The sequence below is a fragment of the Heterocephalus glaber genome, unplaced genomic scaffold (genome assembly GCF_053883595.1).
Source record: "Heterocephalus glaber isolate CG9 unplaced genomic scaffold, H.glaber_assembly_v1.0 deba00001465, whole genome shotgun sequence".
Lineage (NCBI taxonomy): Eukaryota > Metazoa > Chordata > Mammalia > Rodentia > Bathyergidae > Heterocephalus > Heterocephalus glaber.
In genome coordinates this window covers 24,603,204-24,619,548 of record NW_028258312.1, presented here as the reverse complement: position 1 = coordinate 24,619,548, position 16,345 = coordinate 24,603,204, and the positions used below count along the sequence as shown (strand labels likewise).

General features: G+C 37.9%; 1 protein-coding gene across 34 annotated transcripts in view; it reads right to left on the bottom strand.

The window, feature by feature from the left end:
• Nucleotides 1-16,345, bottom strand: part of Mef2c (myocyte enhancer factor 2C) — a 162,328-nt gene that overhangs the window by 79,356 nt on the left and 66,627 nt on the right. For 20 of the 34 annotated variants that reach the window (XM_087180971.1, XM_087180975.1, XM_021255751.2 and 17 more), the window contains one exon: nucleotides 9,680-9,875. In XM_087180971.1, the coding sequence (XP_087037097.1) occupies nucleotides 9,680-9,733 (54 nt within the window). In that variant the 5' untranslated portion in view covers nucleotides 9,734-9,875. The remainder of the gene's footprint in view (nucleotides 1-9,679; nucleotides 9,876-16,345) is intronic. The other 14 variants (XM_004841667.4, XM_087180976.1, XM_087180981.1 and 11 more) reach the window with 1 other exon arrangement.

Genomic DNA, 16,345 nt, shown 5'->3' with positions numbered 1-16,345 from the left:
TCTCCTAGGACCAGTCAATTTGTGTCACCATTATGTACTCACGTCCAGCTCTTTAAGCTAGAGCCTGGGCTTCCCTTCGAAGTCCAGGCCACCTCCTGTCTGTTCACATCCTTACAACCCGAAGTCCAAGAGCAATACTAGGCTAAATGTTGAATGAATGAATGGATGGATCCATCGAAGAATTATGCATTTTTGGCAATCAAAATGAATACCTGCTCACTGAGCACCATACAGGCACTGTCATTGATTCTGTGACATTAAGAATCATCAGAAATAGTGTATGACATTAATTAATATAAGGATAGCTTTCCAAGTTACAGTAAAAAAAGTATACTAAATTGAGAACAAGTTGGTTCCTGGATTCCAATAATAAACCAAAGTGTTCAGCTGCGTTGTTTTCAGACACTCAGACCGTTCCCACCGAAGATGGCAAGAGTCCCGTGCACACCCTCATGAGCTCACACTACTTCTGTATTTACAGAGGCTTAAATTTCACAAAGTAGGAAGTAGTTTGGTTGATGGCAAATACAGCCCTTCTAACAGCCAGCATAAAGTAAATGGGCCTCTGATTCACACACAGGCAAGGGAAAGGACAATTCCCAACACAGAGGACAAGCCCCGTGTCACTTCCTGTAGGTAGGGACACTCCTTTGACTACCATGGGAAGTAAAGGGTATTTCAATAATCTGTCCTTGCTCTACATGCCTATCCCATCTCTTCACCCTCCCAGCCCCACTGCGGATTCACTTCAAGGGACTGTTCTCCACATGAACTCTGAGAGTCTTTGTGCCCTACAGGAAAAAGTTACAAAGGAAAGGAAAGGACCTTTGCAAACAGCAGTTATCCTCACCTGTAAGAGTAACTAAAGACTCACTCAAAAGACATCACCAAGGGAGGCAACACTAATTTTACTGATGGTCTCAACCACTTCTTTCCACCAGTCGCAATGTTTTTGGCCTAATGTTAATTGAACTTTGTTTTACTCATTGGGTAGACACTGAGGTGCACTTTCAGCTGGCTTCCCATTTCTTTAACATACAAAATAACAGTAATTTCTCATTTCAGAATATATTTAGGACTAATATAGCTATTAATTCTATTTTCAACCTTTTTAGACTCTGTTCTTTTTTTTCTCCAAATGGAGTCATGGGTAACGTAAGTCTCATTCTATGAAGATCTTTTAGATCGTGTTAATCTCCATTTCCTCGCAGAGACGGAAGCTGGATAACTACCGAGTGACAAGATGGACCGTTCACGGAGACAACGTACTCTGTAATCCACGAGCCGCTGGGTCTCTCTCTGTGTTTAAAGGGTTACCAATGGAGTCAAGAGTCTGTAGGACAATCTTTAATTGGAAAAAAAGGACATGCCCTCTGAAGTGCTCTACTTCTCCCCTCCCTTGTTCCTACAGTAAGCAATGCTGTGAGCGTTCTGAAGTCTCCTCCTTTAGTTTCATTTTGTTTAATTCAGTCTGTCATTAAGAAGGCTTGCAAGCTTTAGGGGTTGATGATTACTCTCGGTGGGAGGAAGCAATGCCACTGCAGACTTGTGTCCTAGACAAGCGCTCCTTTATACAATGAGGGGCCTGCCATCACAAATGAAAGGCTCTTTAAAGAGCAGTGAGGGCCTCTTTCAAGCAGACTGCTACCATGTGCTTGTAGCCCTCCAGCATAACGTGCGAGGATGAGACAGCAGCCGTGTTCTTCTGCAAAGAGGACCATTGTCCTCGTTAGCCTCAAGCAAACTGAGCTCTGTTTCCCTGAAATACAGTTGCATTTCCAAAAGATTTTCAAGCAGTAGTTCCTAAAGTTCTGACCATGACAAAAGGACTAAAATAAAGAGCTTACATTATGGAATTCAGGACCGAGTGAGCTCTTCCCTCTAAGTCAACACCCCCAGACCTCAAAATAAAAATTTAAGTCTTATGCAATGCACAGTGCTTAGAGGAAAAACAATGAATGATGGATTAAGTCACAACTAATTGAGTGCATTTATTTATTAACAGACTCAACATTGTCTTGGAGTTTAAATTTGTGACTGTAGATTTCTGATATTTGTCTACACGAAGAAAGAAAAAGTTGATCTAAAATTACTAACTTCATCAGGATTTAAAAGATTTCACTGTGGCTGGTTTATTTTTAAGCATAGGAATGCTTTGGTTTTTAAAAAAGAAGGTGATAATGCAGTATGTTTGAAATTTTTTTTATCTGTGTTGTTCAGGTCAGGTTGGTTTGTTAAGGGCTGATTTACATTCTACACTCAATCTCTAGAAGCATTCATAAAATAAATACCTTTGTTTCTACACCTCATTACATGAGATACATAATTTCAAACTAAAATGAATCAAATAAAACAGATTAATATTTTGGGGGCAAAAACATGTTTACTAGTTCAACAAAGCCAAAATGTACCTAAAGTAAAGGTCAAAGGATGCTTCATTCCCTGCTGACTGCAAGCTCAGGAAGCACATTTCTCTCTGTCTTCCTGTCATAACAGGAAGAGTGTAACTTCTTCCTTTCCACAATGGCTTCAGTTTTACCTCCGAACTCCAGTATTTTCTCCCTCAGGGCTTTCCAAATCAATCCTTGCAAGACAGAAGGCAGGAGGCTGTCTTGGTTGTAGTTTCCAAACAGTTACATTTGTTGAAATGTTATTCAAATGTTAGTGATTTCTTAAGTGAACATGTTCCAATTTAAAATTAAACGTCACATTTCCAAACATTCAAATTGCTTCTTTTATTGCTATTAATGGTCCAACATATTTCAAGAGAAACACAAATACACATTGCAAATTAAGGAATTTTACTTTGCTTCCATTTTGTTACTTTTTTTTTTTTGCCAAAGCCATTATTCTTAGAATAAATGTTTCCAAATTATCTTCAGTAGTTAAGACTACAATGGGATGTAAATGTAAAAAATATTTTCACCATAATAATTTTTTAAATTAAAGGAAATTCTGACTGCAAAGGACATGGCTTTGAGACAATTAGCATCTTGTCTTTTAATCTACAGTTTTTAAGAGACCTGTTGGTTTATGTGGCCTATTTACAGAGCTAATATTTTTAGTGTGGTTTCTCAGCACTGCAATGTCACAGTTTGTGCATGTGCAACGCAAAAAGTGACTCGTCTCAAACAGAACGGTGTGTGCACATATTCACCGGGGAGAGGTGGCTGCTCCAGGTCAACTTTCTGCACAAGGTGTCTGAGACACAAGAAATAGCAACAGAATTTTTAAAACTACCGTTTTGAAGAGAAATTCTACGGGACACACAAATTACAACTGAAACAATGAAACATCCCAAAGCCCTCAACTTCAAGGAAGACTCTACTTCTCTTGTCAAGTGACACGGTTCTGGAGGAGACATCCTCTTCCTTGTGACTATTGTGGTCTCTCTTGGATTTCCTATCAAAGGAAAGCTAGTGACTACATCTGACAGCAGTTGAGACAGTATCTTTTCGGCAATAAAGGAATAGTTTAAATAAATACAAAATGAGATCTTATGTGTCCAGTGGTCTGATGTCCTGTTCAACAGGCATGTGGTCAACCTGGCTACTGCTTTTGGGGGGGAAACTCTTGAAAGTAAAATTTAGGCCATTTGTTTTGCTTCTGTTTTTCTTTTCCAATCTTCTCAATCATTAATATTTCAATTCTGAATATAAGCATCTTCCCCCTAGTTCTTTTAAGAGTAATGATTTAACTTATGTGTGAGGGAACCGCTAAGAAGGGACCCCACTTCAGTCCTGAGATGGACTACATGTCTTAGTATATCGCCTTGCTACACCCCAACTTAATTTATATAAAATGAGTTCAGTACAATTTTTAATCCAAGTGCAGAAATGATATTTCAAAAAGAGCACGATCATCACTATGAGGTATTTCACGGCTTACTGCCTAGAGACAGAAAAACAAACACTTTGGCACTGCCTGAACTTCTTAGTCCTTAGATCTGAAACAGATTTCAGGTATTCCTTGAGGAGCGAGGGTAACTGTTGTAACCTTCACAGTGACACCCACACCCCTGGAAGTTGTGAGTGGAAATGGCAAGTGCAGAGCCTCTGACAGTGCAGTTGTGTCATTCTGTTCTGCAGGTCACAGTACAGACCTTCTATCAAAGTTTTTCTCAAAACAATTAATTTGTATTTCTCAGTTACCCAGACCCATTTAAAGAGTGAATCTGCCTCAGTTCCAGCCATTACATTAGGGTGTTAGGCTGTGATGCACAAATTTAAAATCATAATTAACTTTTTTTTTGGTACCAGGGATGGAACTCGGGACCTTGCACTTGCGAGGCAGGCGGCAGAACCACTGAGCTAAATCCCCAGGCCCTATAATTAACTTTTATTTGCTGATATTCTGGGTATTAACTTAAAGGAAAGTTATGTTAAAGTTTCCTTTGAAATTTTAGCTAAAATTTTAAAAACTGAAAATGTGGAAAAGAGAAAGTGAGGAGTAAAATTAGTTTTTTTCTTTTCAAAGAGTCACTTAAGGAAATCACTCACTATACTTTCTTTTTTTTTCAGTGCAGTGCAGAGTATACTAGATACAGCTGACAAATGTCAGCATGTGGAAACTGTCAGAAGCTACCTCCACAATGAACACATTTTCCCAACTTCTTTCCCTAGTTCCTTTCATATATGAGTCACATAAAGAAATAGATCAGAAATAGATCAGAAGAAGAAATGTGAGAAAATTTAACATCTATGAATTCTGAATTCTTTTTAGTCATAAGAGATTCTCCCATTCTATCAAGAGGAGAATGTTGCTAATTCTCTTTAGTTTGTTGCATGGATAATCACATGAAATTTTGTTTGGTGGCAAAAAATATTCCAGATCTGATGGAACAAAAGTTAAAGTATTTAAATAAATGTATTTTCCCTTAACTTATTATTTTGGGCCCTAATTTCTGTTAAGTGCAAATATTTCCTCCTTATAATCAAATATTAAAATGGCTTTTTTATCAGTCACACAAATAAATTTGGGCTTATCTCTCCTATTCGTTTCAAAGCAGGAAAGCTGAACATTTTGACTACAAACATACAAATAAACAAGTTTAGCTAAGCATGCCTCGTTTTTATATATCATTCTTAATATAACACAATTTTAATTATATTCTGTTGGTAAAAAGAGCCCTGTTAGGCCAAAACTCATTTCAAAATCTGTTTCAGGCACCAATAATTAAAAATACCCACTATATGACATAAGGTGAAATTATGTGATTAACTTAACTTATGGAGGTACTTTAAGGGTTAAAAGAAAAAATACAGATGGAGAAATTGAGGATTAAACCAAGCAAGGCCTATGCACTGAGCAACATGTCTGCCATTTTTAAGGTTTTAGCTTATTTCTGAGACGAGGTCTGTCGAAGTCACTACACCGCCCAGGCTTGGCTTTAACTTGTGATCCTCCTGCCACAGCCTGCCAGAGTGCTGGGATTGAGGGCCAGTGCCACCACACTTGGCTTACTCTGTTCCATAGGGGTTTTTTTGGTACCAGGGATCAAACTTGGGATCTTGCGCTTGCAAAGCAGGCGCTGGAACCACTGAGCTAAATCCCCGGCCCTGTTCCATCTTTCCTTTTATCTTCCCAATACTCTCAAGGTGAAGCTCTCTTGAAATGAAGGTTCAGATACCATTCTTTAGTATGCTACACATATAGGAGATGTTTTGATAGAAACCACATCAACTGTAAGAGCTAATGTTTCAAAACACACAAGTCTTAGAGGAGCAGCTGATAGGTAAATTTCTAAAGCCCGTATAACGTGTTTGGTGCTTTAGACTTACAAAGTATGAAACCTTTTTGAATATTTGCCCTACTCATATGGGAACTGATGTGGCTCAGAGGGGTTGGGTGACTTGTTGGAGGGTCACCCAATCAGTCAGTGGTAGAACTGCCAGATCTGTTTATCTCTAAAGCGTGCTCTTGGCCATTATACTTCATTGGGTGCAGCATAATTTAATTAGGAAAAACAAGGACACAAATCCACGCTCTCGGCCACTATAACAGGCGCACTATTGAGAAAGGCACGTGTTGTTGTGAACACGACAGATCTTGGCCACCAGCTGTAGTAACCACATGATATCTGGCCAGCTATTCAGGACTGAAGAGGACCTTCAAATCCTGTGGGATCTGGGCTCTGCCTAGCTCTGTCTTCCCTGGTCTCTCTCTAATGCCATCCACCAGGCTCAAGAAGTCCTGCCGTCCTACCACTGGGTCCTTAGCCAGCCCTTTCCTCTCTCAAGAAGCTTTGCAAACTCAGTTCCTTCCGTAAAGCCGTCGCCTGCCTAAACTAATCTTTACCTCCTACCTTTTAGTCCTTCGTTGGGGTTAGGGGTAAATACAATGCCTCCTTCCTCTTCTTTCATTGTACCTTGATATTTTCATTCCTAGCACGTGATTGAAATTTTTGCTACACATTTCCATAGTTGATACCTGTTTTATTCCACCAGGGCTTCGCAAACTATGGCTCACAGGGCAAATCCAACCCACTTCTGGTTTTGGCAGTAAGTAAGGGTTTATTCGACACATTCACTCATTTATATATTGTGTACAGCTGCAATCAAGCTCCTGAGGACGAGCTGAGGAGCAGGCGCACCTTGAAAGGCCCCAGATATTTCCTCTGTCTTTCACAGAGAACTTGCTCACCTGGTGGCAGACAGTAATCTGGGTGGAATTCTGATTCATCACTGAACACTTAGTGTTAGACACAGTGCTGACTAGTAAGATTTATTGATTTAGTAAATAAACAAATTATTCAGCTATAAAATGGGATAATTAAGGATTAAATGAAATAATGTGCATGGAGCTCTTGGAACATATTTGGTACCTACTTCATTAAGCTGCCCGAACATACCTGTAAGAATCTGACAACTTGGGATTTTATTACTGCATAGTTGCTTAAGAAAGCCATCTTGTTTAGACTGAAATTTTTAAAAGTAGAGTTTACAAACTTGGAAACTGAAAGGAACTAAACACAAAAAAGCTGTTAATTTTTATCCTCGCCTAAACTATTTTGTGGAGACAACTGGAGTTTCAGAACCTTAGCCTTTCCCTATTTCCCTTCTAAATAATAAAGGCAAAATTCAGTTTAAACAAATAGCCCTGCTGTTTTCCAACAGTGATACTTCTCAGCTTATCCCATCAGTGCTGTGATACTCTGGCTCACTGTAAGCCAGTATTTCTCTGTCTGGTAAACACACACCCTCCCTCTGTGTGCAGACAAATACATCATCGCTGTGCTGTAGCAGAGCAGTCTCTGTGACTTAAGAAAAGATGACAGAAGGGCATTGTGTGAACTTTCCCAGGACCGTCTACAGTGGGGCAGGCAACTTCAAAAAAGGCAAAGCACCAAACACTTTTCTTTTTAACACGTGAACACACAGCATAAAGGATGCCCGGATGAGGGTGGCCTCCAAATGATGTGCTGGCTTTATCAGAGGTGACCTATATATTTGGGACCCCCTCCCAAATGACTCTCTGACCCATTCTCAGAGGAGGTGAGAGGTGAACATAACAAACATCAAGATGTAACAGCTGTTTAAAAGTTGTCAACAGTCACCTAACAATGATCACTGAAATATTTATTTAAATGTGGGAATTTTCAACTTTACTAACTCCATTTAAGAGTACTAAATTACAGGGCCTATTGTAACTTTCCAGTGAAGAAAAGAATAACTAGATCCTAAGCCTTACAGAATAAAATCAAATAATTCATCTTTAAGATTTAAAGGAAAGTGGAGGGCTGGGGATTTAGCTCAGTGGTTTCGCTGCCTGCTGCGTGAGTCCAAGGACCCAAGTTCGATCCACGATACCAGAAAAAAAGTAAAGTGGATTTAGATACTTTTTTCTTTTCCCAAAATTATTATGACTTTTAACATAGCTGAGAGTAACACTATATGTAGCTATATCTAAACTTATTTAAAAGTTCATTTGTTAGCCTAAAAGCATAGTGTTCAAATTCTTGTATCTCCATGTGAGATTTAGTTTATAAAGCATAATAGAAGCTCATGAATTCAGCCCACAAAATTTTTCTTCTATCATTGCAAATAAAAGGAAGATATTAATGAATCTCACAAATCAAAAAATGACCAGTATTATTAATAATGTGTAAAAGTGAATTCATGTAATTATTTTTTTTTTTGGTACTGGGAATCGAACTCGGGTCCTTGTGCTTGCGTAGCACATGTAATTTTTAACTAATTCCAAAACAGGTTCTAGTCCAAATAACAAGGTCAGAATATTCAATGGAACACAATATTCAGTATTTCATTTTTAATGTCAATTACAAGCTATAAACTGATTGAAAAGTAGTGTCTTAATACCGGTAGATATATAGCTTTTTGCCTTGATCTGAATCAATTAATAATATGTTTGAAAAAACTGAAGGAATCCATCATAACTCTTAGTATTATTTATCCTTTAGCTCAATTCAGCCAAGTACAAGTCCCATGTACCTCACAATATATAATGATATAAAGGAAAATAAACTTGAAAACCATGAAAAACTTCTTGGTTCTTAACGGCTTACTGGACTTGGTGGCATAAATAACAACTTCTTTTCATTATAACTTACATATATAACAACACTGAATTTACAGAAAGGAAATGAATCTATTCTAGTCTCCTTTGCAGGTTCAGGAAAATAAAAAGGGACCACAGGGAGAGAGAGAGGACGGTCTCCACTAGAGGTATACAGTCTGGTGGGCCACCCAAAGGCTATCATTAGCCTTCTTCAGTATAAATGAGCAAGGAGCAAAGCAGTCTTCTCTCTGAGGCCATAGAATACCTGTTCACACAATTGTTAGGATCCAGTAGTCCTGCATTCTCTCCCAAGGCCATAGTTTGCTATCTAACATTAAAGTGACTATTTGCTTGTTCCACATTAATAAGGATGTGAACAAACACCCAGTTACCCATACCCAGCATAACTAAATCCACTCTTCCTCAGTGTAAAGACAAATGAGTCCATGCTCAGGCACTCCTGATGTACAGCCTTTAACCCTGAACTGAACATTTGGATGTGTAAAGTCTTCAGAATTGATTAACTGTATCATGCAGACATTACCAATGGAGTTCTAGAAAAAATTTCTAACACCATCTGCCTCTGTTAATAAAATTCAGGATTTAAAGAATGAATTAACTGAAAGGTTTTGCCTATATTTTTTGTGTTACTAGTATTTTGTGTGGGTATTTTCTTTGTTTTGTTGTCAGTAAAATCTTTAAAAGTTTTGGATATATTTCAAAGTCTCTTTTATGGTGAAAAGAGTGAAAGTCATTTTTAGACAGAGTCTTTGCCTATATTGTAAACTTTTAAATGGACGACCACAAAAGGCCTCATTCCCATGAATATAAGAAAATCTTTGTTTGGTGATGCATGCAAGAGAGTAATGCTATGCTTATTAACTCCTACTTATTAAGCTGTTCATGTCACACAAGTACAGCTTCCACTTAAAATTCATGTTGAAGGAAAAAGTGAATAATCATGAATGTCTAGACTATATTTCTAACAGTTAAGGAACTTTTTCTCCCTTTACACGTAAGAGACTTTCAATTAATTCACAAAACTTCTCATCGTGGATGTTCACTGGTTTACAGTGCTTCTAGTGCCCTTCCCATATGTGGAGAAAGTGTCATAACATCATCTCTCTAAACAAAGGCACAAAGGAGAGCTGAGCTCACTCACCTGTCTGTTACGTTCATCCATAATCCTCGTAATCTGAATCTTTTTTCTCCCCATAGTCCCCGTTTTTCTTCTCTCTCTCGTTCCTGAAATTATGTATTTTTTCCTTCCTTTTCTTTCTCTTTCCTGTTTCCTTCAAACAAATTTCCTTCTTCAGCACTTGCACAGCTCAGTTCCCAAATTCCTGCATTCGTTCCTGCTGAACAAAAAAGAAAATGTAAATAACACTAACAGCCAAGCCAGTTTCATAAGATCTAGCACATTCTAATGCCATCAAGGAAATACACTACATGGAAGAAAAGCAATGACATGAATTAAAATAACTATTTAAAGTACATGGTATCACATATGTAGGAGCATATCAAGTAGGGATGGTTTGTTTTTATAATTAAAATAACCTCATAAGTAATTTAACAAGTCATTTAAATGATGAAAACTGTGCTTTAGAGCCCAACACTTGAAATGTATTTTTTGGTAGAGTTTCTTAATATTTTTTAATGAAATTAGGTGACAATTCACCGTTCCGTTATGAAAAATTACCTAAATCAGAGAGTTAATGAACCTTCATGTACCTGTGTATGCTAAGTAGGGCAGCTAATTCATTTCTGAAGGGAAAACAATCTCGTGTTTTGACAGCAGGGGTGATAACGTCCCTAGTTATGCAAATAAGATGGACCATTGTGAAAGTGCTATTTGATATCTGTAAATGTCAACTAATTTAAATCTAAAGCCTTTAATCTCATTAAAAAAATCACTGCTATGCGAACACTGTAAAAATAACATGGGATATTTCATCTTATAAGCATTTATCAATAGTGAGATCTTTTCCTGTACATGTTGAAAACAGGAATCAAAAAGATAACACTGATAGATAAAAGATACAGAAAAATAAGATTATCACTCCATTTACAGTTAGATCTTTACAACAGACTATATATCTTCTAAATTAAAAAAAAATCATAATCTCTGGGATAACATTCAAAATTACAGGAGCTCAATTTCATATACTGGAGAGATCTAGGTTATGAAGAAAATTAAAGAAATGATTGTCAATTACTTAAGAGAAACCCAAAGAATGCAGAATATTAGAAGTACATATATTTTGCAATGCTCTGAATTATATCTGAAAGTATTTGAGCAAATGAAGGTGAACTGTTATGAAACGTGGAAGTGAACAAGAAAACATTCCACGTGGTCTCTTCATTTGCAAACAGCTTCAATTCTTTTATCTCCTCTTATGTCAGTGAATACAACTGCCACACACACTGCTCAGAACTTCCCTGTTTATTTTAGTCGGTGTCTGACAACGGACCTGATAAATTCCCACGTGTATTGTGTAATGCTAAACCAACGTCCTGGCTATTTAATAGATCAGTTGGCTTTAGTTCAAGGTTCTTTGGAACAGGAAGGCTGTTAGATATTCATTCTGATCCTCAGCTGCCTTTTGATTTTTAAAATTTAATTTCTAAATTCTCTGTCACCTTGAGTAAATTTTTTTTTACTGTAAGTTTTGGTGATTATCTAATTGCAGAAGCTATTATGATATAATTAGTTCTGGTGGATTAGGCACTGCCTAAGACTATCCATTCTCTAACCATTGCCTTTCTACTAAACTTCAGCTGAGTTATGTCTCTCAGAATTTACATGGAGTTACAGCATGGCCACACAGTGTTCATCAAAGATGATTACTCAGGCTGCATTTTTAAATGTTGGAAAAATAGTTCAAAAGTTTTACAAAGATGCATAAATAACACACATTTGGCAAAGACACATAAAAACATTTACTGGAAGATATATTAAAATCCCATTAAAATCTGGAAAATTCAAAAGCACAATTGTGTCATATATCTGATACCGTCAAACACTGTCTATCTTTTAGTATCACTCAAGTAGGCAACTGTTCTGTGATTGCTAGTCTTACCTGAGAAGCAAGCATCACTTTAGATGATTTCCATGCACTGCAGGACCCCACAGAAACAATCACGCTTTCTCTATCTCAGAAAAGCCACCCCATGAAGCCACAGTAAACCCATGTGGGACATTTCCCTTCCTTTCATTTAGCTGAGGCTTGGGAGGCTGACTCTGCCTGCCTCAGTGCTCACTCACGTTAAGGTGGAAGGTCAGGGTGAACAGATTAGAGTGTGCTGAGGAGGCAGAGGGGATGAGAATGTCTACAGACCTTGATCTCAAAATGCAAATAACCAAACAAGTAGCGAGACGTCCCTGGAGAAGTCTTCAGAAAGGCAGAGCTAGTTCCTGGTCAATCAAGCCAAGAGAGTGTGTCTGTATCACTACCCTGGATTTTACAACTTTGCAACAAGATGCTTTTTTTAAAAAAGAGCAGAGCACAGACTTAAAAAAAAATTCCTAAAAACATGATGGGATATCTTTGGTCAGAAAGAATGTATGTGTGAATGTATGCATATATATAAATATAATATATATTATATTTATATATATGTATATATATAGAGAGAGGCTGATAACAATGCCATTCAATATATTTTTCCTTTTGGAAATATGTAAGGCAATGGAGAAAGACAAAAAGGTTAAATTTCAATAGAATTACATGATGTTTTTGTTTTCTGTGTAAATTCGTTTTTCCTGAGGAGCTGCTTTCTGAACATTTATAAAAATGTAAAATGGGTATAAAGTCCTCATGTACAATGATATATGGTGGTTACAGGACTGAGAACCTGTGAAGTAAAATATGTATGAAACATGTGGCTCGGAACATTTGATTACGGTCACTACATTTCAAGGCTGTCAGTAAATATTCAAAAAATGAGGAAGATCAGTGATAGCTCACAAGTTGTTTACTCAGTGTAACTATTTCTCTAACCCAATTTTTACCCAAAATCTATATTGTAAGGTCGGTTTTGAGTACTGATTTATAAGAGGTCTAGAGAGGCAGAGAGATTTATATAACCTTAGCAATATGTTAAAAGGCTTTGCACATATATAAAAAGAATGTAATAGCTGAACTACCTGTAGTAGAAACTCAAGTTATGCTGAGAACTTTCATTATGTACAATCAACCATATGCTTAAGATAATTCTAGCAGCCTTTCCGCTACTTTTTTCCACGTGAAAGCACCATTCTTGGAAAATGACAGTTACATATAAACAATCGGTAATTAAAAAAAAACCTCACTATAGTTACAGTGTATAGAACTACAGGCTTCTGCATTTTTTTTGCTTTTCACCCAATGAAATAAAAGAAAAAGAAAATCAGACTGCTTACTAAAAGGGGAACTTCATTACGGTAGGCCTCTGCTCACTGTGAGCTCGGCACTAGCTGACAGAGGCACAGTGGCTCGGGAGCTGGGCAGGTGCTGCAGCTCCCTCTCCCAGGGCTCCTTCCGTCCAGCGAGGTCCCCAGGGACATGGCCTCCCCTCCCCCTTTCCGCACTCCTTCAGCCCCTCCTTCCCTCCCTCCAACAAATCCCTCCCAGCAACACAGAAGAATCTTGACAGAATGGCAGGAAACACGCACAGACTGGTCAGGGAAGGATGTGATGTCAGCAACCACGAACAATAAAAGGTGTAAAGGTGCTTCCTTCCCTAAACTGTTCCAGAAGTGCAAAATGGGAACCAAAACTCTCCACTTCCTTCTCTGAGCAGAACCGTCTGAGTGCACGGGGCCGCTCTCCCCACACTCAGGCCTTGGAGAAGTTCAGATAAGGGACAGTGAAGGAAATCCAGACAGGGGTCCCAATTTTTAATTTCTATCTTTAAAACACCTAAGGAAAAAACCATTTCAGGTCTATGTTAGTGTTTCGCTATGATCACTACAAGAAATAAAAATAAAACAAATAAAAAATAATCTGATCAATGAGTATCTACAATTCCTTACCAAAAAACACCTTATGTGCTTGATGTTACCATGTGGTCTGAATTTACCCTTTGAGACGAATGAAGAATCCTACCTAAGCAAAGAGCTAAAATATGTAAATTATAACTTCTGCTAAACAATTGAGTCATGTAAACTGTCTCCCTCCAAAAAATCAATGTTTGCTGGTAAAACACACTGATTACTTGTATGTCCCGATATTTTTAAAATGTTACATTGGGGAGAAAGAGATTCTCACGTAACTGAGTGTCTCCAGGTTCTGAAATTTAAACTGGGAAGCAAAGTAACAAACAAACTTTCAGTCTGCAGTGAAACTAGTTTGATCTCCCGACTAGACTAGTGAGTTCTTTCTAACGTGGAAACGGCAGACTACCATAAACTTTCTGTAGGAAGAAAGACAAGTATCAAGTGGGTCTGACTCATCATCAGATTTCAATCATCTTCCCACAACACTTTGATTTAGAAATTAAACATAACCTTCAGTTATGTGTTTTGATCATACAGTGAGACTGCCATGCCACATTAAAAGATGTGGGAAGAAATTAATTCTCTTCTGCTAAAATTATCTTTGCAAAGCATGTATTTTGCTACAGTAAGTACAATGCAGTCACTTAAATAAAAACAGCCCATGAATAAGGATAAAACAGTGAAAAATGTGATGTGAATTTGCAAAGAAAGGATTCTGGTTTCTTTTATTCATATTAGCAAATAATTTTTTCAGTGCTTTACATTTTCACTGACATGAGCATCCCCAGTGCTGAAGATCAAGCACGCTACAGCACACAAGAAATAACACTTAAATAAATAGAAGTGGGGCACTTGGTAAAAGGCAAAAAATAATCCTAAAACCAGTTGCTGCAAGCCTGGTGTTACTGATTCCAACAATTAAATGATTATATTGTAAGTGAAACACCTTGCTCATTCTGTTGCATTTAGATATATTTAACTTTCTACTTTAGGATTTGTTTGAAAGACATATGAGGTGTGCAATTATACTTCGCTTACAAAGAACAGCAGAACTTTCACCCTGTTTCCCTTATGAGCTACTCTCAGCTTCAAACGCTATAAATGAATTATTATGCTTTTTGGTGCTTGACTACATCATGGGTTGAGGAATATTTCATTGGTCTTGAAAGCCACTTCATCTCTCTCTAAGCGCTCTGTGTATATTATGGCATGTTCTATCACTCTAGTTATGAATGCAAACCGTTCATTTTTAAGTTACATAGCCAAGACCCATTCTCCTAAGGATAATAAAAGAATGGCCATTCTTTCCACCTGCAGAGTACCATCATGCCAAACACAAAGTCATTTTCCCAATTGCCTCCAATTGCGTATCAAAATCTGATGAATTCTGAGTCATCCTCCAGTCTCAGTCACATACCATTACACATACAAAAAATAAATAAAGTTGGCTATTTTTCAGCTCCTCACACCTGCCAGATCCCTTCCCACCACAGGGCACTTGCACATACAATTCTTCCTGCCTGGAATGTTCCTCCTTGTCTACTGTGGTTCCTTAACTTTTCGTTTGTTTGATCTCAGCTCAGGTTTCACCTCCTAAGGAAACAGTCCCTGTCTGCAGATTAAGTCCTCTGTCCTGCGTTGCATAGCAACAAGTCCCCCTTCTTTGTATCATCTGCTGCAGTAGAAACTGATTTTGTTTCCCCTCTGTATCCCCAGTATTTATCCAATGCCAGGCAGACAGTAGTAGGTAGCTAGTAACTGCTACTTGATTAACCAAGATAATTTATTAAAATTTGCCTCTTTTTAAAATGACTACCTCTAAGAACATTTTTCTTTTTAAAAATTTTACACAGATATATTGGTAGCCTCGATGAAACCCTTTACTATACTATATAGATAACATCTCTCTTATGGAATAAGAATGATCTACACTGAGAATTGTGGAAGGTGAGTGGATTTGGGAGTCAGGAAGCTTAGGGTTTGAATTCCAGCTTGGTACTTAGACACCGGTAACTGTAGCCTGATGATGGACTTCTTCGCTACTCTTGTTTCCTTTTCCTACCTAAAGTTGAGGAAATATCTTTTCATTGCAGGATGGCTATGGTCATTCAATATGGTACTGTATATGAATCACCAGATACAGCAGTGACCAGAAGCATGGCTTACAACCCGTGAGACTGCTTTGGTTTGAGGACATAAATTGAAAGCCATATTATGAAGTTAAGAGGCCTTTGGTAGCACATGTGCCACAGAGGGCTGTGTGCATCACTGAAGGCTCTAAAAGGTTCGCCATCGCTGAGTAAGACTATCAAGGGAACACTGTCGTCCTTAGGTATACCATGAAGAACTCACTGTACAAAGCTAATGATGAGCAACTTCTAAAAGACAGTGCTTCATTTATCTTTCACAATAGTCGCTATATGAAGACTAATTGACAGTGTTACAAAAATGAAGAAGTTTCTCTCAAGTGTCAGCCATGGAAGAGCTTCAGGCTGCAAAAGTAGAAATAGCTAGGGAAATATATCAATTTTCCCAGTGACCACGGCTGCTGGAAACTCTCTGTTAATGCTTCTAGTCCTACTTTAATATCTCTCCCCAAGGACAAAAAGAGATGAAATGTATGTCAGAAATATAATAAGGCTAAAAATGAACTCGTTTTGAAAACCCCTGCAATTAATTTAATAAGTGGGCCTAACCTTCCATTATTATCACTTACATAAATCATTTTATTTACACAGTTCCGGATTTAGGAGATGCCCACCTCTGGACACCCGCATCACACTGTGAACGATGTAACAAGCACACGGGAAACGCAGCTCCTCTGTCATAATCACCAGGCCATAGTCTGTT